The sequence below is a fragment of the Simochromis diagramma genome, unplaced genomic scaffold, assembly GCF_900408965.1.
Source record: "Simochromis diagramma unplaced genomic scaffold, fSimDia1.1 OVJJ01000216.1, whole genome shotgun sequence".
NCBI lineage: Eukaryota > Metazoa > Chordata > Actinopteri > Cichliformes > Cichlidae > Simochromis > Simochromis diagramma.
In genome coordinates this window covers 12107024-12133713 of record NW_024386883.1, presented here as the reverse complement: position 1 = coordinate 12133713, position 26690 = coordinate 12107024, and the positions used below count along the sequence as shown (strand labels likewise).

Here is a 26690-nt window from a genome sequence, read left to right as displayed (position 1 = left end):
CTTAAGTCTTGTTTGATTTAAATGCCACTGTGGTTGTGTGCCTTTTAAACATAAATTTGCCACAAAGTTATAAAATTTCAGAAGCAGATTTTATTTCTCCGTGACCCATGAAATTGAAGTTATGAGTCTCTCTCCATTTATTTAGACATGGGCTTCAAAATAACTGTCCAAATTCATTCCAAGATGGCTGGCTGGTTGTGGGACTTGAATCTACACGGACTTTGTTTTAATCCAAATTTTTTCCTGGTTGTCCAAGCGCCACCTTCAGTGGCTCTATCCCCCTGCAGTTTTAGAACCACTGGATTATAAGACGCAAACATCTGAAACAGACCAAAATGCATCAACAATTCAACCTCCCTGTTTTATACCATCAAAAACTGTACAGATCTACCCAAGAGAAATGGTACTTTATAAATACGAATATTCATACTGCACAATTTCTACCAATGGCGTCACAAGCTGTGAGGTCCTCAGTCTGGGTCTGGAATAGTTACACTAAGGATCAATCAGCGTATAATAATCTGTGATGCTTCTACCAAGGACTCATTTCCAGGTGAAATTCTAATATTTCCACAATCCACAGAGACAAAAACCCACAATTCTAGATGAAGATAGCAAGTGGGGAACTGTGAGGAGAATACAAATATATAAAGAAATAGACTCCATTTAACCTGGATGTTTCACTAGGACAGTAAATCTCACTGTGAGCAGTTATCCGACCACCACAGCAGGAACAACTCAAGCAGCCTTCTTCATCCTTCCTGCTCTCCATCACAAAGCATCTGCACAAAATGCACCAAGGTCAGTCATCTGTGTAGAGTGGATAGAAAATCGAGCTCCATTTATGTGGATGGTCGGTGTCACAATATCTGGCTGAACTATTATTCCAGTGTTCTTTGCTGTGCAGGTGTCAAGTGTGGCCTACTGTGCAAAAATGATGACAGGCCATTTCCAAAACTATCCACCCACCACACTCAGGCAGCAAGGGCTTGGATGTAACTGTTATACACTTGAGCTTTCCAAATTGTACTTTTTTGGGGGGGGAAAGGGGGGTGGTGGAAGGATAGAGTACGTGTTGGCGGCATTGGCTGCAGAGCTCGAGTGGGTGAAAGGTAACAGGCTTTTTATATTGGTAAGTTTAGATGGCTGCAATTAGATGAGTGGAGACGCATGCTCACATTTTGTCTCACCCTTACCTCCAGCCATGTCCTCTTCCAGCAGTTGTATCTGAAGGTGGAAGATCTTTTCCTGGAGGTCACAGAGGGTGTGTTTCATTTTCTCCCTCCGTGTCACCATGTAGCACAGATTGCGCACCTGAAACACAGGAAGAGGAGCAGTAGCTATAACTAGAGGCTTGTGCACGGGCAACATAATTCATCATGGTGCAGTGAAAAGATCAGCCAAAAAAAACAAAAACAAGATGACTTGGATGACAAGGAAGTACGAGTGCTCGAGCACAACCTGGCTAATGGCAGCAGACCTGCATGATTGGTGCTACAAATTAATTATTATTTGCACATTATTTTATATAATATTTGTGTTAAGTAAATTGTTTAATAGTGAACTGACTTGTGAACAGTACAAGGAAATGCCAATGAAATTTAAAATAGGCAACACTTTATAATAATGGCATGCTATTAAGCACTAATAAGCTATAAGTGTATTCATATGACAACAGCACCTGCAGAACACATGACAGCCCAAGCATATCGACATCCTAGACGTAGGCATGATTTTGAATATCTGAACAGTCATTAGGTTATTAAAAAAGTCAAACAGCTAAGGTGAATTTTTTATTTTTGTCAAAAATACAAATTTCTTCTTCTTTTTAATGGTTTGGGGCCCACCATTAAACCCCAAAATGAAGGAAGAATGAGCCACTAACTAGGACGCATCAGACCAGAAAACCTGTGAGATGTTTCAAATTATTGCTTGAAATACCCCACGACAGCTGGTACAGGCGCTAGCCCCCCATTTCCATTATTATATCACTTTCTTTATAAAGCATTTAAAAAAAAAACAGGTCTGACCAAACAACAAAACCAAACCTATAAGACAAAAACAGCCCAGAGAGTAAAAGTTCTAGGGACGCATACAAGCTGTAGAAGGTAATAATGAATGCACATAAAAGAGGAACATACAATTCATAGTCAACAAATGACACTAAATCGAAAGTCAGGAAATAAAAGAGCGTTTTTAAAAAAGATTTAAAGATGAAGCAGCACGTCTCATGTGCAATGGCAAAACTTTCCACTGTTTTGGAGCTGCAGCCGCAAATTGTTCCTATTTGCAATACATAAAACCATAAAAACAAAACAAACAAACAAGCAAAAAAAAAAAAAAGTTAAATGGATTTGCAAACAAACTGCAAGCCAGTAAAGGGAAGTCAGAAATGAAGTAATGTGCCCTCGCTTGCTTGTGCCAGTTAAAAATCGATTGGCGGCTTTTTGCACCAGCTGTAGGCGAGCTGTGGAAGCCGAGCTAATCCTAATAAGAAACACACCGGAGTAAGTGAGAGACTAGAAGTTATAAAAAAGCATGTATTAAGTATTAGTTAATGATTTCAGGCTCTTGTTTTATGTGTCAATGTAACCATGTTAGCAGTGCTCTCATCTGGCTTTTGTGCAACAGTTGGTTCATACAGGTAGCTGGTATTATATAACCTTTGTATACTTTATGTTTATGCTTGCTATTAGAACATTGCCACTTATATATATATATATATATATATATAACAAGCATAAGCTACTTTCATCATTTATACAGACCCTTCTCTTTTTCCAATATTGCGTTATTCTTATAAGCAACAAATGTTAACTAATCAGAGTGATCACAGACCAGAGATGGAAAAGCGATGATATACACCTAAGTTATAAGATCTCCATTTCCAAACTCACCAGTGTTTGCTTCTCTACATTACCCAAAGTAAACTCTGAACTGATTTTGACAGAACTGGGTCGAGACCACGTCAAAAGAACTGCTATGTTAGTTACAGTAGTTGTGAATATGAGACAAAGCAAAGCAAACACGCGTCAGATGAATGTTATTGTGATTCTACCTGTGCTGTTTGGTCAAGCAACACTTCGAGAAGCAAAAATTAAAGCCAGCAAACGCAACACAATGCAGACAAAACCACCAAACTAGAGGAAAGTCAAATGTACACATTAGAATTACAGCCATCAGATGGACCGAAAATGGCCTCCAGCAAACATTAAAGTTGCTCTGTGAGTATCAATAACTGTCTGTTAGTGTTTCGTGAAACTAAAGAGATTCACATTTCAAAAGAATCATGAGGTTTAAATGATACATGTCATAATATCAGAGGTTTATAGTACATCCCTCCGCTTCTGACACGGTCACAGAATCAAAAGGCGGCATCCTGTTTCCTGCCAACAAACTCGATCTTCTTCCACTCGAACCCAAACTCCAGCTGAGCCCTCGTGCTCCTTCATTCTGCCAAATTACTATCATATGGCCCTGCAAGCGGTATATGACCGCATTAGTGTCTGCGCTGAGCTGGAAGATGGATGTGCGAGCATGCATGTTTATGTCATGCGCATATGGATGTTCAAAGAAAATCTGTGGTTGTAAATGCATGTGTTACTGTTTCGTATTGGCAAGACATTAAAAAAAAAGATGAAGAAGAAAGCAAATGAAATAGCTGAGAATTAGACTAACGGGCAGAAAGAGATGGATAAATTGAGAAAGACAGGTACATAAATATGATTCAAAGATATAGAAATACATAAAAAGCTTTAGTTATTAAATGCTAACCAATAAATCTATCTGCAGATAAAATGATGACAGAGCCTGTGTATGCTCCAGCAGTATGTTTCAAAGGGGAAAAGGAGTAAGATGATGAGAAGAGAAAATGTCCAGCGCATCTGAACAAACATTTGCTCCACACTCATTTCAGTGAGAAAGCAAAGGCAAATTTCTAGTTATGAACCGAGTTATCCAGCTACAAAGTACTTTACATCTCATTATAGATCACTGGACCCGTGTTCTTACTTTTCCTTCTGAGGCTTTGACAAACATAAAACAGAAACAAGTGTTTAAATTTTAAGTTGGCTTATCTTTTCTTAAAATTCATTTTCTATTGATCTTCTTTCTTATCTTGATGCACATTAGTACCAAAACTAGCACGACTGAAAAGTAAAGCCTGTGTGGGTTAACACAATGCCAAGGAGGAAAAACGTCAGCAGTGATTAGAGCAGCCATTGTTGCTCTCCAGGGAAGGGTTACAAGGTCATTTTCAAACAATTCACGGTCCATCATTACCTCTGCCATGGAGGTTATGGTTTTGTTAGCATTTGTGAGCGTGTCTGTGTCATTATTATGTCTGTAAACACGATAACTCGAAAAGTTTGGAATTCTGATCAAACTTTGCAGGGGTGTGGAGTGGGGTCATGTTCACAATCCATTCAAATTTGACTCATTTCCACAGAGGTCTTTAAGGTCAACTTAATGATTTATTGGATGAAAACTGATTTTATTAAAAAACTTAGATAACTTAGAAACTATTTGCTACATATTGTCAACATACAGAAAAAAACTATATAAAGATTTAAAATATCACATCTGACCTATGACCTCTCCTTCAAGGCCAAAGTGATAATAATGCTATTATGCTAGAGTTACTGCCATTGTTGGTACTGACAACATATAACTATATAGGGAATTATATATGATGATTTTGATTGACTTTAAATGTACATTCGAGTACCAGGTTAAAGCTGTTTAAATACAACACAACAACAATTTGAGGAAACAAAATGAATATATACAAAATACAATCCTGCACTCTGAAAAGTAAACACTGCCCAGAGAGTGAGCTGCCTCCTTGGAGGAGGTTTATCCTGCAATGAGAATGCTTATTTGCAAGCGGAAAAAATCCAAGACAGCTTCCAATTTTCCAGGAGAAAGCCTCTTCTGTCTAAGAAGAACACGGCATCATGGGTTATGTTCGCAGAGTTGCATCTGGAAAACTGTAAGACTTCTGAATAGAATACAATAGAATAGCGTTTTATTGACATTGTGCATGTACAACAAAATTGTGGAACAATGTCCTTGGGATAGACAAGACCAAAGCACAGATGTCTGGCCATAATGCACAGCACCACGTTTGGATAAAACTAAACACAGCATATCAGCACAAACACCTCATACCAGCTGTCAAGCACAATGGTGGAGGGGTGATGATTTGGGCTTATTTTTCAGCCACAGGAGAGACTAATAAGGTCATAAAACAATTACTTAAAGAGGTGGTTTTACAAGCTACTGAGTCATGGGATGTCCTTAGTTTTTCTCATGACTCGTTGCAGTACTTCTTAACTCTGCACATGAGACCCACTCCTGGGTTTGACATTAGAAAGATATGTGCACCCCTGAGTATAACCTAAGTGGTCCGCAGGTGCGCATTCGCTGTCAAAATAAAAGACACGCACCAGATAAGAAGTTGCAATGCACGTTTGCGTACATATAAAAGGCACTGTTTTTGTCCTATAGGGTGGGATTTTCACGGCATATTCTGCACCACATCTCTGTGCGTTCATCATTTGTTTGAAGCCAACCCACCTCCTGCAACCACTTTTCCGAGAATACACGCTTTTTTTGCGGTTCTGAGATTTCTTTGGAGGTGGAGGAACACCAAAGTAATTGCTTAAAGGAGCTTCTTCGACATCTTTAAAAGTTCTAAACAAATGTCTGTCCTCCTCCAGAAAATCTTATGCACGCAAACGCGCGTCGCAACTTCTTATCTGGTGCGTCTTTTATTTTGACAGCGCATGCACACCTGCGGACCACTTGTGTGCAGCCCTGGTTATACTTACACTTTATCCCTCAGATAATCTAATATTAATAACGTCCCAATTGGTTTTGCTGCAGCAATTTGTTTTCAGCTAATTCTATTTTTACACTATAAAAAAAACAAACCACAACTGCCGGTTATTATCAGCAGCTCATAGTTTAAATCATGACTTTCCACAAGAGCCCCTTCTTCTGAGGATCCAAGTTGAATTTTAAGTAATCAAAGATCAGCTGACTGAATATCAAAGAAAAATCACATCTATTCAATTTAAATTCACGTTATAGTTTTTCCCTCGTTATAAGCGCCCCATAGTTTGTAAACCACAGCAATGATGGTAATTTAAACCACGATTTCAGAACAGAGAGTAACAGGAAACAATAAGTTAGGCCATAATAAATGTATTTGAACCATATACATTGTGGTTGCATGCATTTACCACGAGACTAACACGGCTGCTGCTCTGTAAACCAAACACCATGTGCCGTGCATACTGTTTAGAGCCGTTTAATGCGCTTATAGATGCTATTCCCTGTTGCTCTGACAGCAGGAATCTCCAGTAAGAACTATTATAGGCGCCAACATCCCTTATGTTATATAAAATGTACCAGTGTTGTGTTGATTTCTAGTTTTGTTGCGGTTTACAGCACAATTGTCATGTGTGCATAGAAAGGGAGAAAAACTAATTGGGTCCAAGCCAGACTACTTGAGTCTCAAACTAACAAGCCAGAAACTGGATCTCTGCCAATTGGCTTTCTCTCACAACGGTGCATCAGTAATCATGGGTCTCTAAGTACATTTATGTGTGTGTGTCAGCATCCTATGTGTGCGTGCGCGTGTGTGTTTGTGCATGAGAGAAAGAAAGTCACAAATGCAGGTATTTAAGAGGCAGCACTACCAATACAGCCAACATGTAACCACACGCAGCAATGTTTTGTACTGGTAGGAACACGAATCCATATCCTGGACTGGAGCTACCTGCACTCACGTGGGTCAGCACAAGACAAAGATGCAGGACAGAGAACGATCTTTGATTGCCATTGTCAGTTTACTTGTTTACTTAAACGGGGGCAGCTGTGTGTAGGTGTGTGTTCGTGTGCGCTGGCAGTCCTGCCGGCTGACTGTTTACAGTCTCCGTTGGTCTTGACGGATTCGTCAGCCTGGCCTATCTGACCCATTCCATCCCTGTGTTAGAGCAGTGCGGATAAAAATAGCTGCTCAACTGGGACACAATGTGCAGAGCCTGGCTTTGATTAGGACACTGTGTGTCTGTTTTCAAAAACAACCACCTCTGCCTGCAAACATGACAGGGGAGTGGAGAGCAGGATGAGGGGTGGGGAGGCGGGGTGGGTAAGGAAAGGGGAGAGCATTGACAGATGAGGGGATTTTGGAGTAAAATAACAAATAAGCTGCATCTTGGTGTTTGTTTGCTTGCTTGTTTTGTGCTTTGCTTTACCTCCACGTGTTAGCGATTTCCTCTAGCCCTCTTCTTCAAACCTTTATATTAAAGCTACCCGTCCAAAGCACTGAGCAGTTTTTCAACTTTCTTGTTTAAGCAAAGTCATACTGAACCAAACGGAAGCGTTTTCAATAATAACCAGAAGATCACACAATCCATCACAACTCCAGGTTATTGTTATGTGTGAAGCGCAGAAAGAGAGCTATAAGTTTCCTTGTTATTGGTCGGCTCTGTTGCACAGACTGATGAGAAATGAAATCTACTGAGAAGTGAAGGAGGCTGGCAAACAGTCACATCCAGGACTAAATTCATTTATTTCACTAAGGTCTGTCCAGCACGCTAGGAGCTGAGTTATTATAGCTTTGTATTTTGTAATTACTTTTTATATTCATTTTATTTTACCATGGTTTTTTTTAGTATCTTAGGAAATGTTCTTGCTTCCCTTACTCCACTGCCTGCTGGAACCTCCTGCCCTTTACCAACTCTCCCTGCCCCTTTTTTAAATACTGCCCTCAACCTCAAGTCAGTTTTTCCTCCTCCTTAAGTACAAATGTGTCCGTCTCATTCAGACGTGTTGATCCACAGACACAAATCTGACAAGACGTGTAGAGTTAATTTTGTTTGTCAGCACAAACGGTTATGAAATTTGTCTTTGGACTAGCTAACCGCTGGACAAGGACACTTGAAAACCTCAGTCGCATGAGACGGAGACAATGAAAGGAAAGCAGAACAGCTCTCTTGTCAGGATTGAGAAGCTGATGATTTCACTGTTTTTCCTCTCCTGATAAAGAGAGACGTGCGGCTGTTGCAGTTTATAAAAACATCAGTTATCAGGGACGACTGTTTGTCTTTGGATAATCTCGCCAGTGTGAAGCAATAAAACAACATGACCTTTTAAATGCCGCGAGGGTTTCATTTGAAAATGCAGATGGCTTGTGAACGTGTTTATCTACCCGACACGTCGGGAAATGACTACAAAGACAATTTCCACAATGATATCCAGGAAAAGAATTTTTTAAAAAATCACTCACGTCCTCTTTTGGGAGGTTTTAAAAGCCTTTTTTCTTCCCCAGTCAGGAGAGACGTTCTGATACATCACCATTTGTCATGACAGAGTCAATATGACACATTTTTGGAGACCGGTCGTTCGTTAATTTGTCCACTGAAAATTAAACTTGACAGACAATTAGCTTTCTGGCAGGTACACGGGCTGCGATATGAATAATAAAATAAAAGTGGTAACATTTGCTTATCAATGCAACGCCCAACACTTGATTTACAATAACGTTCGATAAATGACAGACAAAAATGGACCTTTCGGCTGAAAGCATCCATCTACAACTCCTCGTGCTGGTTCATCCATCCTCCATCCCTTAATCCCTCGACAGCTAAAGCTACCTCCCTCCTTTGTCATCCATCCATGACACGACAGGCTGGAGATAATCAGCATTACAAGTGTATTAACTCTGCTGAGCAAAGCCACCGCCTCTCCATATCTCTCCCTCGCTCTTTAACCTTCACACTGCAAGGCCCTGTCCCCCCCCCCCTCTGTGTGTATCATCACCTTTTCCTATGTGAGTGAAGTTGGCCCCCCCACCTTCTTCAAATCCAACAAAAGTGGTATCAAACGTTTGTGCTACGTTTGTGCTGGTTTGTGCTGCAAAAATTTTCGTTTGTGCTGCTATCATTTTAAAGATATTAATAGAAATTTCTAGAGGTCATCAAAGGTCAACCAGCCCCCCCACATTACCCAAATCAAACAAAATTGATGTCAAACGTTTGTGCTACGTTTGTGCTGGTTTGTGCTACTATCATTTTAAAGATATTAATAAAAATTTCTAGAGGTCATCAGAGGTCAACCAGCCCCCCCACATTACCCAAATCAAACAAAATTGATGTCAAACGTTTGTGCTACGTTTGTGCTGCAGAAATTTTGTTTGTGCCACTATTATTTTAAAGATATTAATAGAAATTTCTAGAGGTCATCAAAGGTCAACCAACCCCCCCATATTAATGGAATCAAACAAAATTGATGTCAAACGTTTGTGCTACGTTTGTGCTGCAAAAATGCTTGTTTGTGCTGTTAACATTTTAAAATTTTTAATAAAATAACGTCTTGATGCGTGCTTAATCATCCAGGTAAGTAAATCCCAAAAGGTTGATTCTGTTCATCTGGACATTTTCAGTTGGAGAAACGTTTCGTCACTCATCCAAGTGACTTCTTCAGTCTCAGCTGACTGCAGGTTTCCCCAACCTTATAAACACACGTGAGTGAAGTTGCCCCCCCCTACCTTCTTCAAATAGAACAAAATTGATGTCAAACATTTGTCCTGCAAATTATTTTGTTTGTGCAGGTTATGTTTCCCTAATTTTATAAACAGTACATGTACAGTGAGAGAGAGATGTTACATCTGTCTTCACTTGCATCCCAGTCATAGAAGCGTTGGAGGTTGTTCATAAGAGATTACAGGATCATCCCAACCTCAGCAACAGGACCACTCTCAGCAGTGATCAGTTGTGTTTGCTTTTGGAACTGTGTCTTAATTCCACCTATTTTGCATAAGGGTCAGTACAGGCAGAAATCTAGGTGTGCCATGGGTTCCCACAGGCCCCTGCTCAAAGTCACCAAACCAGTTCGTAAGCAGGTACAGGTGTGGCCAGAAGGGTCCTCAGAGGCACTGCTTTTCCACCACAGGCCGCCACACACGACAACACCACAGACTTTCAGGAATATACAGAAACTGTCACTGCCTACATCCCAAAATGCATCGATGATGTCACAGAGACCAGGACTATCACTGTCCGGGCCAATCAGAAACCATGGCTCACAGGTCAGGTTTAAATGCTCCTAAGGTTGAAAAATGCAAGCCTTCAGAGCCGGGAATTAGGTGAGTCTAAGAACAGCAAGGGCAAACCTGTCACGTGGCATCAGCTATAGCAAAGCTTCAGCGACAGCAGAAATACTTGGAGGCAGTGGCAAGGAATAAAAACCATCACAGACTACAAGCCCACTCTACAGACCGTGGTGACACAATCCCCAGACAGTGTGTGGAGATCCCTCCACCATCATTACTGAACCCAAGAAGTCATCTATCTCCTGCTTTAAGGACTACCGTCCTGTCAAACTCACCTCCATCATTATTAAGTTAAGTGCTTTGAACGGTTAGTCATGCATCAAATCAAATTATCGCTTTCCCCCAACCTGGATCCATTTCAGTTCGCATACCGGTCAAAACGCTCAACCGATGATGGAATTTCAACTGCCCCTCACTCAGCCCTCACACATCTGAACACTAGAGACTCATATGTCAGAGTGCTGTTCATAGACTTCAGTTCAGCATTCAACACCATCATTCCCCAGCAACTCAATCACAAACTGGATCTGCTGGGGATCAGCACCTTGCTGTATAACGGGCTGCTAGATTTCTTGACAGGAAGACAGCAGACAGTACGGGTCGACAGCAACACCTCCAGCCCAAGAACACGGAATACGGGAGCTCCCCAAGGATGTGTGTTGAGCTCCCTTCTCTTCACTCTGCTGACCCACGACGAGATCTACTACAGGGGTGAAGTTAACCATCTGCCAGAGTGGTACAGCAACAACAACCTGTCCCTGAATGTGGAGAAGACCAACAGCGACTCTACTTCCTCTGCAAACTGAGAAGCACAAGAGATTCAACCCCCATTATGAGCACCTTTTACAGAGGCACAGTTGAGAGTATCCTCACCAGCTGCATCACTGTGTGGTATGACTCCTGCATTGGGTTCTGCAGGAAAAAATGACAACGGGTAGTGAGAGCAGCCGAGAGCATTGTGGGGACCTCTCTTGCCTCCCTCCCCAGGAGATCTACTGCACCTGCCTATCTGGAAGGTCGTCTCCATTACAGGTGACTCCACTCATCCCTTCAACAGCGTCTTCAGTTTGCTGCCATCAGGAAGGATACTGAAGAGCCTCCGGGCCAGAACACACAGACTGAGAGACAGCTTCGTCCATTGGGCTGTCAGGATGCTGACTATCTCTGAATCGAGAAGGGGGGCCCAAGGGTACATCTTTCGCCATCCTACAATGCTGTGATCGTAGCCATTCCCCACTTTCTGTGAATGGTACTCATGGCCATTGATCAGTAGGCTTTGATTAGTTGTCATTGATCAATGGTCATAAGAATTTGCATACTAACAATCATGGAACTAACCCCCCAGCACATTGTTCATTCAGTGGCGCTAGTTTCCTTCACTATGCAAATGTACTGTTTATAAGGTTGGGGAAACCTACAGTCAGCTGAGACTGAAGAAGTCACTTGGATGAGTGACGAAACGTTTCTCCAACTGAAAATGTCCAGATGAACAGAATCAACCTTTTGGGATTTACTTACCTGGATGATTAAGCACGCATCAAGACGTTATTTTATTAAAAATTTTAAAATGTTAGCAGCACAAACAAACATTTTTGCAGCACAAACCAGCACAAACGTAGCACAAACGTTTGACATCAATTTTGTTTGATTTGGGTAATGTGGGGGGGCTGGTTGACCTTTTGACCTTTACCTTTTCATTAATATCTTTAAAACAGAAGCAGCACAAATGAAAATTTTAGCAGCACAAACCAGCACAAACGTAGCACAGTTGATTGACACCAATTTTGTTTGATTTGGGTAATGTGGGGGGGCTGGTTGACCTCTGATGACCTCTAGAAATTTTTATTAATATCTTTAAAATGATAGTAGCACAAACGAAAATTTTTGCAGCACAACCAAACGTAGCACAAACGTTTGATACCACTTTTGTTGGATTTGAAGAAGGTGGGGGGGCCAACTTCACTCACATCCTTTTCCTGCACTCGCCACACCGCTACTGTCCTGACAACAAATGCACACCCACACAAATGATTGTACACAAACTATATGCACATATATCACTTGCTGCCTGTTTATGTTCCCTCCTCAAACACACAGACGGTCTGTTATCAACTATTAAATTCATCATGAGTCATCTGGCAGGAGAGCGCCATGCTCGCTCATCCAAATACTGCCCATTTTTAAACACACTTCCACGGGTTGAGAAAACGCTGCAGAACAGTTTGGAAATCTTCTGTAGCCTTCTCAAAACTCAAAGCACAACTGCGATCGGCAAACAATACTTCTAAATATTTATTTACTTTGTGCTCGTTGAGATTGAATCTCTTAACAAAAAATAAATAAATATGCTGTAAAATGTAATGTAAATGTAAAATGCATGCTTGCACTTCAAAATGAATGGGTTAAAAATATAATTTGCCATCTACAAAATATAGAAGGCAAAGCTACACACACGTAAAATGACTGTTTTACAGTAAAGCCGGATTACGCTGACACGACGGTGTCCATCGACGCTGTATACTACTTATCAAAGTCAACAAACAAAGACAACACCACACCTACAAGGACTCTTTAGAATAATGCACGCCTACGCTCTTATTTAGAATGGAAGTGTGGGCGTCAACAACGCTCCGATAACAAGCATAACAAACATTACACAAGAGCAGCTATGCACCGGCTCTTATGAAAGCCAGATGTACAAGGAATCTACACGATACGAGAATCGACCCCCGATTAGATTTACAGGCAAAGCGAGAGCATCAGCTAAGAGTTGGGAACGGGCTAATGTGCATTTAGGCTGACCGTACAGTGCCAGAGCATGTGAAATCGGTCTTACTTAAGGCTAAGTGTGCTTGTGCTTTGGGATTCATACTAATGTATATCCATACATCCTATATTAAAAAACATTAGCCCTCTCTCTTACCAGCAGCCTGTTGATTTTGGCAATCTGCAAGGTTTTGGTGAGGCTGCCTGCCTGTTTGCAAGTTTAGTGGCCGCACTCTGTGACCCAGCGCTTTCATTTGGTTTTTGATCTCTTTTGCTGTATTTTGAAAATAATGTTAAGTTCTAGGGTCATTATTTAGTTGCCTCGAGTTTAATCTAGTTATGTTTCACTTACGTCTTCTGGTTAGTCTCATGTATTTCAGGTTGTCAAGTTTGTATTGTCATGTCTGTTTCTCATGTTTCCTGTTTTAATTTGAAGAGTTGTGTTTCTATGTTCATTGTGTTTAGTTTCACTCTTCCACTGTGACGTTGTTATGTTCATTTGTGTCAGCTGTTTCCCCATGTGTTTCCACTTCCCCTGATCACCTCCTGTGTGCTATTAGTCTGTGTGTGTTTATTCATTCCTTCTCCCAGCGTCTGTTACGTTACCTTGTTTCCATGTCATGCTTCCAAGATTATTAACCATGTTTCTACATCTATGTCCATGTTCCAGGGTTTTGTTATGTTTAGCTCACCCAGTTTAGATTATTATTTCTCTTTATATTTCCAAGTCCAGACTTTAATAAATGGCTCGTTTTGGGTCCACCTTCTTCACTCCTTACAGTCTGCCTCAGCCGGACTGTGACACTTTGGTCAATGGACTGAGATCCTTCACAGACATTTCTGGTCAATGGTGTAAGTTGAAGCAACCTAAAGTTCACCATTTCTACTATTAAATTCTTAGTGAAACACAAAAGCATACAGTACAAATACAAAAAACCCAACTTCATTATCTATTTTTCAATTTGTACTCATGGTCCTGCGAGTAGTGATTCGGGAGTACAGTGGTTGACACATTCGCCTAACGCAAAAGATCAGTAGTTCGAGAAAAGGAGGAGACACAAATCCCTGTGAGGGTTGTGTCAAGAAGGGCATCCGGTATAAAAATCTGTGCGACATCAACCATACAGATCCATCTGCTGTGGCGACCTCTTGTGAATAAAAAAGCAGCCAAAACAAGCTTTAGTTCATGTCCTTTACGAGTAGCCGGGAAAGCTGCAGTTTCCCAAGGCCGTGATACTTCTCTGTATTTTGGTAAATAAGACTTTGGAATTTTGTTTACAGAAAAGGGAGCTCGTTTAAAACTCCCTCCAAAGTGAAAATTTTGAAAAAACTGGAAATTTGGTCTTGTAACATCAAAAGTGCAAACCTTTATCTCCCTTTTTGTGCAACCGTCTTATTGTTTTTAGGTTTGTGGTTGGCCAACATTGTTATGCAGTTTACAGTTACAGTATATAGTTTAGACAGTTATCTCTACCCCGTTGCTCTGGCATGCTCTTGACATGTTGTTTTTTGGATTTGGATTTGCACGTGGACGGCGATGCTGTGGACGTAGAGCAGTACATTCCACCACAGGGACGAGATACAAGATGTTCCAGATAAAATAAATGAAGGGCAGCACTTAATTATCAAAACTTAATTACTATTATGTATTTATCTATTTGGTATAAAATGTTAAGTTGCAGCCTACCTGCAGGAGGCATTGGCACAGTTTTTAATAACTGTTCAATACTTAAGTAACAGATTACTTTTTTTTGCTGGGGCTCAAATACAAACAAAATATATTTTGAACAGTTTTCTGTATTTTAAAACATTATTTTATAAAACTGTCAAAGTTTTGTCCATTGATCTATAATGAAATATGTATAAAACAGGTTTTAAAAAGTAACGTTTATTTATGTATTTGCCTTCTCTTAACTATATGCAATGCTAAGTTTACACTAATGAAAACAAAACCTGAAAATGTTTTATTAGGAAACAGTTCCAGCAGCATCAGTAATGATCTCCTCCTCCAACCTGTACACCTCAACCACCAATTAAAACTACGATATTTTGGGCTTTTTAGTTTTGACATTTCAAATCAGGTTGTCTGATACAGAATATCAAGGTGGGTGGAAGAAAAAAACAAACAGGAAATGAGTGCCTCCGTTTCCCTCAGTCAGCTGCTGTGTTTAGGTCTGAGGAAGACAGTGTGTATCCATGTGTGTGCTGCCCCCGGGAAAAAGGCAGGACCTATTTAAGTCTGAACTAATTCCCAAAGTGATCTCTGAGATAGAGATAAAAACCCAGGGGGGGGACCAGAAATTGAATGAATGTGCGTGTGTGTGAAAACAGGAACATCCGTCTGTATGTGGGGATGCGTGCGTGTGTGCGCGTCTCTAAGGGTCTGTGACTAAAAATGGATTTCATGGTAACGACTTAAGTAATATGTGACGCACATGTGGCAAATTACTGTGACTAGATACTTACAAAGACAGACAGGGAGGCGGGAATCCAGTACAATCAAAAAGACAAAAAAAAGTAAAGAACTGATCCAAGGATAACAACAAAGCTTGCTTTGTTTTTTTCGAGTTTCACAGCTCAGCCAAAGACTGATAAAACAAAATTTGAGTGAAACAAAAAAGTCAGAGAAGAAAAGCAGAAATGAGCCAAGAAACAAAGAAGATAACACTTTCTTTCTTTACTTCTCCAACTAACTTCCAGCTCAGATCCATATTGATTTGACCCTCTCAGCTCTCACCATATTGACTAAAAACCTGTGCTGCTTACTAATGAGCGCCATCGACTGCTCACTCACCCTGAAATACACAGACACCACTGTGAGGAAGCAGCCAGCTAAAGATCAGGATTATTGATCTTTAATTGGCCCAATATCACCCCAACCCCAATATGTAGAGCCTGGGTTAATTACTAACAAGACAATCCCAACTGGAATGATTAAAGTGGAGCGTGTATTTAAATGTAGACAGCTTGTTTCAGACGGAGCTCTGCTGTGATCGCAAGTGTAAACACGTAATCAATTTGTCACATGTTGCTCAAGTGTGTAGGATAGAGTGCTGGGATTGTGTGTGTGTGTGTGTGTGTGTGTGTGTGAGGTGATTTACATTGGACAGAGTTCCTGTTCATATCTATTTGAACACTTAATGATGAAGACGATTATTTAAAAACAGATCAAATCACTGGCTCAAAGCAAGCTGCATGCACTTGTGCAACAACCAGCAAAAACGCTGACTTGGTGACTGGCAGGTCTTTGTTAATGTGAAAATCCAGGCAGGGGTCACTTTAGTGATGAATCTTGGAACATAATTATCACCTGAAACTGCAGTTCCCCTTGGATTTACCAAGCTTACCCAGTTTCAGCTCAAGCCTTCGACTTCACCACTGTGTTTGACTCATGTCTCTCACAGACTTGTTTCTGAAACCAGAGAGGCTCTCAAATAGAGCCCTAAAGCTAGATTAAGTCCTCCTCTGAATCCCTGTAGAGCCTGTGGAGCACTGGACGATGCTGTCGTTTGCACTTGTACGTGTGTGTGCTGTTGTGTCAGCATTGCCGTGCCATCGTGAGTCAAACTGAGCTGATCATGTTGGACTTGGAGCTGATAAATATTGAATGACAGCTACTGTTGCTCAAGGCAAGAGAAAAGACGGTGTATACTAATGCTGTACAGGATGCTATAATTGTGTGAGCACCTCTATTAAAGCAAATGTTTGAGCAGTTTGTTAAGCTGTGTGATAAAACAATACCATAGTCTTCTCAGGAGTGGAGCAATGTTCATAGAGTTACATCTTCATCTCTACAGGCCTCAGTTAGCATGTTAAATGTTAACACTCAGACAGCAATTAGAATGAGTGGAGAAGTAGATGCTGTTTGGACAGGTCCCCACCAGAAAGCCTCTGCTCTCTAAAAAGAACATGGCTTAGGTTTGCAAAGTCGCGTCTGAAAACACTACAAGACTTCTGACACAAAGTCCTATGGAGAAAACAACATAAAGTGGCCATAATAAACCAAGCACAGCATATCAGCACAAACAACTCATAAAAACTGTCAGGCGCGGTGGTGGAGAGGAGATTTGCATACATTTTGCAGCCGCACAACCTGAATTTTGCAGACTTCCTAGTGTCAAACGCGAGGACATCTGTCTGACAGCTGAAGTCTGGCCGAAACTGGGTTACACAACAGGACAATTGACTTCAAGCACAGCAGCAAATCTACAACCAAGTGGCTGAAAAAGGAAAAGGTGTTGCAATGGCCCAGCTCAAGTCCAGACCTCAACACGACTGAAATCCTGTGGCGGGACCTTAAGAGAGCTGTGCACAAAAAACCCAAACTTCACTGAACCAAAGCAATGTTGTAAACAAAAAAGTCCCACAAAAAGTGTTTGCTGCTAAAGATGCGAGACGCTGAATCATGGTTTATACTGCTGCTAAAACTCTTTTTTTACACTTATCCTTGTGCTATACTGTAACTAACAGACTAATCACAGTTGTTGTAACGTGTGTGTTACAGGAAGCCTAATGCTTCCTGAGTAGATACAGAAGCAGAACAAAAATGAGAGAGAGAACATTTGACTTTCACTGGCCAACTGGCCAGAAAGTGGACTGATTAATAGATTGTAGAATCTGCTTCCTACAGGGAAATAGTAATTTTAAAGCTTTTGAAACAGACAGATCTGGCGAATAACATACATTCTTACAATAATCTAATAACTGATACCAAACATTTTGGTGCTTTTATTTCCACTTGTAGCCAAAGAAAACAGCACTGTGCTGCACGTCACGCCAAAAAAAATCCCTAAGCAAAATTAAATCTGACTGTTTTATCTACAAAAAAGTTATGCAAGAAAAAGTCTGAAGGAAATAGCAATAACAAAGTGACTTCACTAACTCGGGTCTTGAAAAAAGTGCACCGTTAAATGTTCTTCCTCGTGCAGTCCTCACTCAGGAATATTATACACCAGTGAGCTGCACAGTCAGAGCAAAACACCTGAGCACTATGCCATGAATCCTTTTCATGATCCTAGAGGGAAGGCTGAGTAACTCCCACATCTTACATTCTCATCTCTCGAAACATTACAAATTTATGAGTGAAAATAAAAACCTGCCTGAGAGATGCAAACTATACTAACTCTACCTCTGCTGCCCCAGACACGAAGACAAAGTCTAGCTCGCGGTAATATCTCGACCATCAATCACACGTCGAAGCACGCTGGGTAAATTATTCGAATTGTGAGCATCTGAACAAGCACAACAGATCCACAGAAGATTGTAGTCATGCACTGATTCCACACTTCATATATAGACCTGTGGTGAAGAACTAATTATTAATCAGGAATATTGATTTGCTTCAGCAGGAAGCAGAATGTCAAACCTAACCTGATGTGTGATTTAATGCAGGGTTGCGTTGCTTACTGCTTTCATGCAAATTGCTGAAGATTTCCTTTATAATAGAACAAACACTGGAGGATTATATCTAACGAGACTGGATTAAATCAGACCACCTTCAAACAGCTACAGCTCACTGACAACACAGCCCAGCAGTACAGTGCAATATTCCACCTCTTCAGCCTTGGCTTTTCACATAATATTAAAATATTATTACTGTTTATAAAGCAAACAGTGATTTCGGGGCTAAATAGACTCAGATCCTCCAGGGCTATTCTGAAAGTTAACCCACAACTCAGGAGTGCAGAGTTTAGCTTTAAAAATGCATCTGGATCAAACAGGACTAAAGATTTTTCTAGCATTTGGTCTCTAAAATGTATTTATTGTATTTTCCCCCCAGCTTATGCTTTCAATAATATCTCATGCCATATGGAACATCGCTGTGTTTAAATCGTGCTACAAAAATAATAAACCTGGACTTGCTTTGACTTGCTTTGCCTGACTACAGACTGCATTAAACACTGTGGACTGAATCGCTGCCATAAAGGCAGATCTTGGCAGCAGGAACACAAATATCCTTGCAAATCATTAAAGACCTTCAGATAATATCAGCTACCTGGAGAATAAAGTATCTCAGTGTGATTGGTACCTTCCCTCTGTGGTGCCATTTAGAGAGTCCTAAAACAGTTAGGGGCTTAATGCCACCCACTGAAACTATCAGAACACGGAGTAATCACAATCTTCACAGCAGGGGCACTCTAGCCAGTGAGCATTATCTTGACTCTTTAACTACTGGTCACGACCTAAAATAGATCATGAACATGTGAGGCGAGTGGGCGCCCACAAGATAAGAGTAGCAATATAAGCCTGAATGCGAGCGCGATATTAAATTTCCATCTCCAGTTCTTCTGCTACTTTTTTCACGCTGCTGAACATCGACAGTGTTTGTGTTTTTGCTCTACATCGTCCCAAAGGAAATGCCGTTATTGCAAACTTATGCCTCTGTTTACGTGGTTCGTGCTGCTGGAAATATAAAACTAATAACTTCTTATGCACCAGTACATTTAACCTGAGTAAGAAAAAAACATCTGTAGCTTCTTCTCTTTTTGTATATCCCGTCCCGATTCAGAAATGGGTGCTTCCTCTGATGTTTTGTTTGGCATCTGTGCAGAAACAGCATGTCAGTTTGGGAGTGGACTTGGACAGATTCTCTTTTGAACCAACAGCTGCACTTTACTACAAGTAGAATAGTACAGGGTTGTGCAGAAGGCTTGAGCCACCACTCATTTCTTTATATTTTGGTTCTAAGAAGGCAGACTCCTTTGTAATGTCTTTGGTAATAGTTCTCCAAGCTTTCTGAAGGTCTTTAAAAGTTTCTCTTTGGACATTGACTGCTTTTTCTCTCAGTTTGCAGTCCTTGTACCTGACCATTTTCAAAGGAATGCTTTTGTTTGTGCTACTTAAGGCTGACCTATGAATCACTGAAGCATAAAAAACCAATAAAGAACCAATTTTAAATTTCATCTTTAAGCACTTTGTTACCAGCAGCCTGTTAGACAAGCACATAATTTGTTCCCATTTCTTTAGTTAAATCTACAAAAAAGTCAAAGTATATGTTGGCATGGTGCGACCTAAAAGAATTTGTGGAGGGGCTAACAAACTGTGCACATTATCTTAAAGTCCCGTCCTTAAGTAATAAAAAGAAATCCAGCAAAGACAGGATGGACACCAAAAGATTTTGTGGACCTCCTAACCAAGATCCTCAGCTCCAGTGGCACCATTTCTTTTTCCTGAGACCTGAAGCTAAACGAGAGAATAAATCTGGTTCTTAGGTTGGTAAAATTTTAAAAGCAGAAGATGGATAGCTGCTGAATAGCACATGAGAGTCTTGAAGGCAAAGGACAGGTAGACATTCATAAAGGCTGACGGGCAACAAAAGAACAACAAACCAAGAACAGAGAGGGTGTGCAAGAAGGGTGATAAAGAACACAGGCAGAAAAAAATTAAATAAGAAAATAAAGGAAAATGAATGATGTGCAGGAACTTGTTCATCCAGTCATTAAAGAGAAACCTCTATTCAAAGACAAATAGAGGGATGATGGAAAAAAGAATTGAGGGCATTTAAAAAAAGGGATGAGGGTAGCAGGAACAGAAGGGATCGCATAAAGCATGGACAGAGGAGGGAAGGAAGGAGCACAATAAAGGGAACAAAGGATGAAAAGAAGGAAGGAAAGAGGAGAAAGTGGGTCAGACAAGCAGACAGACAGTGGAGGCTGGATTCAGCAGACTGAAGCTTTGTGAAGCCCTCCCTGATGTGCAGTGCACACAGCCGTCAGATACACACACACACTATAATCAAGCACACACCCCAAGTCTATCGCCCCCAAACACTTACACACAAACTACATGATTTATTAGCTCCTGCATATCACTCACTGACACTGAAGCCACACCCATCTGGGATCCATAGCAACATCATTCTCCAATCAGAGTTCAGATATTCGGCTTTTTGGCTCTATGTGTGTGTGTGTGTGTTCCCAACGTGCATCTAAACGCATGCATGAGCCTTAAACTATTTGCTTTCCGCAGGTGTGAAAACTTTCTGTCACTTTTCACAGTTTCACACTCGTCCTCAAACACTTACAGGTATGCATCACAAAGTGCACACATATTGTATTTACCCACACAGACTGCTGGAGGAATATAGGGAGGGAGTCTGGAGCTCTGCCAAAACAATAAACTCTAAATAAACCTTGTGACACAAACGCTCTGCTCCTCTCTCTCCTTTCATTCCTCTACAATCACACACTCCCCTTTTCTTTTTCCATGTGCGCTAATCCTCTCCCTTTTCTGCCTCCTCGTCTTGCGTCTTTCTCAAATCTGCATCCATTGCTCTCCCGTCTCCTCTTGCACTCCTTTTCTCTTTTTCCTCCTTTTTCCCAGCCCCCTCTGTCAGTTTCTCTCTCTCCCCAAGAACTCTTTTACCTTCCTCGTGTCTTTTATCTAACACTCCCCCCCCCCCACCCCCCCGTTTCTGCAGAGTCCTCATGCACTGTCCGTGCAGAGATAAAGAGAGGAAAAAAGAGAAAACGAGGGAAGAAAAGAGCGAGGTAGAGAGAGCGAGAGAGAGCAACAAACAGGCCTTCACACACAGAGTTTAATTAAAATGAGAGGAAAGTGTGTACACACCACACCATGTCTAATAGCAAATATTTAAAGATCAAATCCCGGTTATGAAAACCTTATTACTCTAAAGCCCCTCGTCTCCATTGGATTGAGGTTTTATTGGACAAACTGTTTCATGTCAGCAAACAAAACAGGATTTGGGGAGGGATTAAATTGTCTCCAAAATCTCACTTGACAATGTATCCAGACACCATGGATTGGCTGTCTTGCATGCAGCATGCATAAGCCCTGACAGGATTAAAGAAGAGGCTGGTGTGAGCTTTCGGAAATTTTAGTCCTTGCCACAGTTCCTTAAGGAATCCCCTGTTGTGCGCATCATAAATACAGTCTTTCATTTCCAGCCAGCAGCACTTTGTTCACAATTACTAAGTGCTGGAGTCGATGTTTGTCTGAAATTGCCATAAACAGTTCAGGTCACATGGTTCTGTGTTAACTATTTTTGAATCTAATACTAGAGCTGTGTGATTAAAACCATAATCACAAATACTACAGTACGCAAATACACTGGCATTTATCAAACGTTAAATATTTAAATATAAACCAAATTTAAAAGAAAAAAAAAAAAAAGAGGTGGACTTGGACAAAAATACTAGCCCTTTGATAAACTGGTGACCCGTCCATGGTCTCATCCATTGACTGCTGTGATATGCCACGGCCCTACCGCAACCCTGAACTGGATAAGTGGACAAAAATGGACGGAATACGAAAAGATATAATAGATAGTTTTACGCAGTAAAGCATCAGCAAGTCCTTCATATAAATCAACTACATTTACACTGTTTTTTTCTTCCTTTTCTTTGTTAATTCAATCAAAAATGCCCTTTTCCTTTTCCTGAAAGATGTATGAGGGGCAGCAAATAGAAAAACGCTACAAAAGACACAACGCAAGTTGAACGCAACAGAAATAGGAAAAAACGCACAAATTCTAAAGGAATTGAAAGTTACAGAAACCAAAACATGCAAAGGACTTCACTGAGACGCGCTTAAAAGAGGCTGAAGGTTCATCGGTGCTGTAACAAACATGATTCATATAATCCTGAAGCTATACGTTTGCTATTAGCCGTTTACTGTTAGCTCGTCCCTTCCACAGCTGTTCACTTTACTATCCTCCCAAATACACTTCCATTTTGTTTGGTGATTTTATTTTATTTTTTTTTTACTTTTTTCAGTTTTTGTAGAGTTTTTCTTTTTCTCCTGTGTTTCATACAACATTTTACAATGTGTTATATCATAAGAACTGAATGAAGGCTGAGTCATCACTGCCGACCCTGATTAGGTGACAAACTGCTCTACCTCCTGAGTCACAGCCAGTTGTTTACCAGTGTCAATCTTACTGAGGAACCTGTGTTGCATTTCCCTCTCAACATGCCTGGTCTCTTGTTATAAAAAAATGTATTTCATTTTTTTTAGTACAGTTTGTAGCTTTTAAAGCCCAAAAACATGCTGGATTTGTCTTCTGCTGTTTTGTGTGACTGTCCTGCAGTAAAGATCAAACATCCCTTTGTGTTTATCGAGTGCGTGAGCTTGGTGGTGCATTAAGTTTTGTTTTGTGTGATGAGACCTAGATTAGATACAATTATACACATGTGTACTGTGTATGACTGTGTACGTGACAAATAAAATTTGAATTTGAATTTGATTAGTCCTTATGAATAGTATCACGGGATGAGAAAAGTTGATTTTCAAATAACTTGACTTTCAGCTGTGTACAAACCCAGGGATTTAAGTGGAATTTGTAGGCTCTGTGCCGAAACGTAAATGCATTTTTGCCATGATGTGATCCAATAAACAAGCGAAATGTATTATTATTTGGTCCTCGCCCACTTGGACGTTTGTGATGTACTATGTTTTCTGGTTTTTGGATTCCTGTTTGTTGCAGGACAGACATCCAAAGGCTCTGATATCAGTTTGGTGATATTACATTATTACAGCTCCTGGTTATTTAGAAAGTGGCAGTATGATTTTCAATACTGTCATGGCATGTTTTTTTTTTTTAAACCAAAATGGATAGGCTGTGTGTTGGCCATGCACTGCAAAAAAAAAAAAAAGAAGAAGAAGAAGAAGAAGAGAGAGACCAGAAGGCAGTATGTATGTACTAGGAAACAGTAAGCTGAGTTCATTGAGGTGTAAAAGAAGATGAGAAAGAGTAGCTAACAAAGTCTTTGTGAAATGTGGTTATGCAATAGGCAAGGCAGAGCATACAAACTTCCTGTAGATAGGCCCTACAAAGGTTCAAACCCAACCCAGTCTTCTTATGGACCAATCAGAGTCAGAATCAACTTTATTAACCCGGTATCTGAACACATACAAGGACCTGGGGCCGGCTATTTCTTTGCTCTCAATGTACGCGTGATTCAGCAGGTATGGTGGATGTCTAAGTACAGACCAGTGAAGCCACAGTATGCCAGGAAAGTATGAAGACGTGAAAAAATAGACACCGCTCAAGCCCACTCTGATATGGAATTACCTCCCGAGAAGTTTCACACTATTTGTCAGGTTGAGTAGAGAGGTTACTCTACACCCACCTCATCTCAGGAGGGGAAGTCAGAGAGGAAGTTATTCAGACTCAAATCACACTTAGCAGCAGGAGAAGGGCTTCACACAGCAAGGAGTAAAGCCTAATTGGCTATGTTTTATTACCCAGCCAGCCAGGGGTAAGTAGAGGTCTGAGGAATGTGTTTGCAGATGCTACAGGGTGCTCAACAGGGAAGCCTTATTCTATAATGGCTTGAGAGGCCGGCTGTGATACAATTATAGCATGAGGGAACGTCATCGAAATTGTTTTCAGAGCTTTAGGGTGAAACGCTGTTTGGGAAGTGATGGATTTTTGGTGCCAACGGGGTGGGCTGAGCTGACGGTAATCTTTGTAACCTCCCAATTAGCTCCACTTTATTGTACTCTGGATTTACAGACTGAGGACAGGCTCCCCTGCTGAAAGAGAGCCAGTAGCTGTGCTGACCATAAAAGCATAATAATCAGGTGATGATATTAAAACTGCTCTTAAACAGGCAGTTAACCCCCCACATACTTTTCTTGCATCTTATCTCTGCTCTTAGTTTCAAAGACATCGTTAGGATTCTCTTAGTAAATATGAGATACACAAATATACATCTGCCCCTTTTTTTTGCTGTAACTTGCTTTTGTTGGGGGTGATTTAACTATCATGCACAGACAAGTAAAACATCCTCGTCTATTATTCAGTGCATGCAGAATCAAATATACGTTCAAGACTAAAAAACATACCAGACTTTAATCTGCAAATCTGTTCATGCGTCACAGGACCAAACCCTTTGCTGCTCTTTTATCATGTTTCTGACAGCTGGAATTTACGATGTTTTGAGTTTATTTGTCTTGCCAAAAGGATTGTTATGACGGCAACCAGATGGGTGGAGCTGAAATCTTGAAGGTGCTAAAGATCAGCGTGAGTTATATCTAACTGCCTGGGTATGGAGCTCTGATAGTGGGGGCTGGGTGGTGCTTGTTATTGTACCTACATGGTTGATGATCAGATAACGGCTGAATTTGTTTATAACTGAGAGAAAGAAAGTTAAACCAGGATGCGGGTGAATTATAAACATCGGTTAACGTATTTTTTTCTCACTTCCAGCTTTCTATTTTTAATCGTGGACTCTACGAGACTGGCTGCGCGTGATTCACAATTCACAGTAATTGTTCTTTTTTGTATATTGGGGGTTTGCGCAGACCCTTAGTTCATCCTCTGTCTGAAACAGAGTTTTAAACACTTTAAGTGAACTTTCTTCTGATTGGCTGCCCCTCGTAAACACAAAGTTTAAACAGTAGCTGCGTTGTTCTGCTGAGCTAATCACAGATGAACACATTAAGGATACTGTCTTACTTAATCGATGAAAAGATTGGAATCAGCAGGCCACATAATGGCAATTTCTTTTCTAAGATCTGTAACTGTCAGCATATACAAAAAATATCCACTTTTCTTCAATGTAAAATATTATTGGTATAAACAACTGTGAAAATAAAGTGCTCAGTTACTGAAAAAGAGGTCAGATAACTGAGAATGAGTTGCTGTACATTCTAATAGCTGCTTTGATCCTTTGCTCATACCGAGGCTCTTGGCTTGTGGCTGCCTCTGAGCTTTAGATACTTTAGGTTTAGCTATTTTGCTTTAGTTAGCTTGTTTGACATGACCATGTTTAATTGTGTGAGGGTTATTTAAGTGTCTGATTAGGTTTGTTTGTACCAACATTTTTATTGTGGTTGCCCTACGGCTTACTTTGATGAACTTTGTGTCTTCTTAAAATATGGCAAAGAATTTGCTAACAACCACAGCCACATGCTTATTTGCCTGCACCACTGTGTGAGTGTGTGTTGTGCATGCATAAAACAGAGAGACTTGTATTCGGACACGTGACCGGGCTGGTCTGGACTGTTGACTGACCAGCCAATGATCACACTGAAAATTTTTCAAATGTGGTCCCTGGTGCATGTCTAATAATTCCTTATGACAGAAAAGAAAACTGTAATAGACCCATTACAATTTGAGTATTTGTTGGGTCTGCACCCACTTTATATGTGTCACACATAAACACATTAAATCATTGAGGACTCCGAGTCCTCAATGATTTAATGCGAAGTAGTCTGTGAAAATATTGTGACACTGACTTAAATGTCAAAGAATTGTGTTAGCTTGCAGCAAGCTGGGTGCATGCTGAGTAGTACTAATGCAGCAACCGTTTAGGTGTAAACCAAAGAGGTAAATTTGTCACACATACATACCACGGAGCTGAAAATGGAAAACACAGACCTCAGCTCGATTCAGTTGTTTGTTTCAGTACTTGGTTTCATTTCTGTTTTTGCTGAGCCAATAAAGGCTTCAGTAAAACTGCCTCGAACATGGAAAGGTCAGTCGTCTCACCGCTTTATCTACAGCAAAAAACACGTACGACTACACAAAAGCTCTGGAAAATATGCAAAGATACAAAAACTAGGCCACTGAAACCACATATATTATTGGTTCAGCACTGATTGAAAAATTCTTGTGAAGAGACACGACACAATGAAAAGAAAATGTTCTTATTGCAAATACATTAAACCATAAACGCCTGCTTTAGTAACCTTAAAGCACCTCATATTCCAGCCATAAACATCAATTTCCAAGAAACGTCTGGCCAAAGAGGGTTTGTATTAATAAAACTGTTCAGAAAACTGCCAAAATATTCCTGAAGCTTCCACGATAATGTCCCTGAATTATGTTGGCTATGCA

General features: G+C 40.6%; 1 protein-coding gene across 2 annotated transcripts in view; it reads right to left on the bottom strand.

Moving 5' to 3' along the window:
* jade2 (jade family PHD finger 2) overlaps positions 1-26690 on the bottom strand; it is a 219926-nt gene that overhangs the window by 39058 nt on the left and 154178 nt on the right. For both annotated transcript variants that reach the window (XM_040032293.1, XM_040032292.1), the window contains exon 11: positions 1197-1314. In XM_040032293.1, the coding sequence (XP_039888227.1) occupies positions 1197-1314 (118 nt within the window). The remainder of the gene's footprint in view (positions 1-1196; positions 1315-26690) is intronic.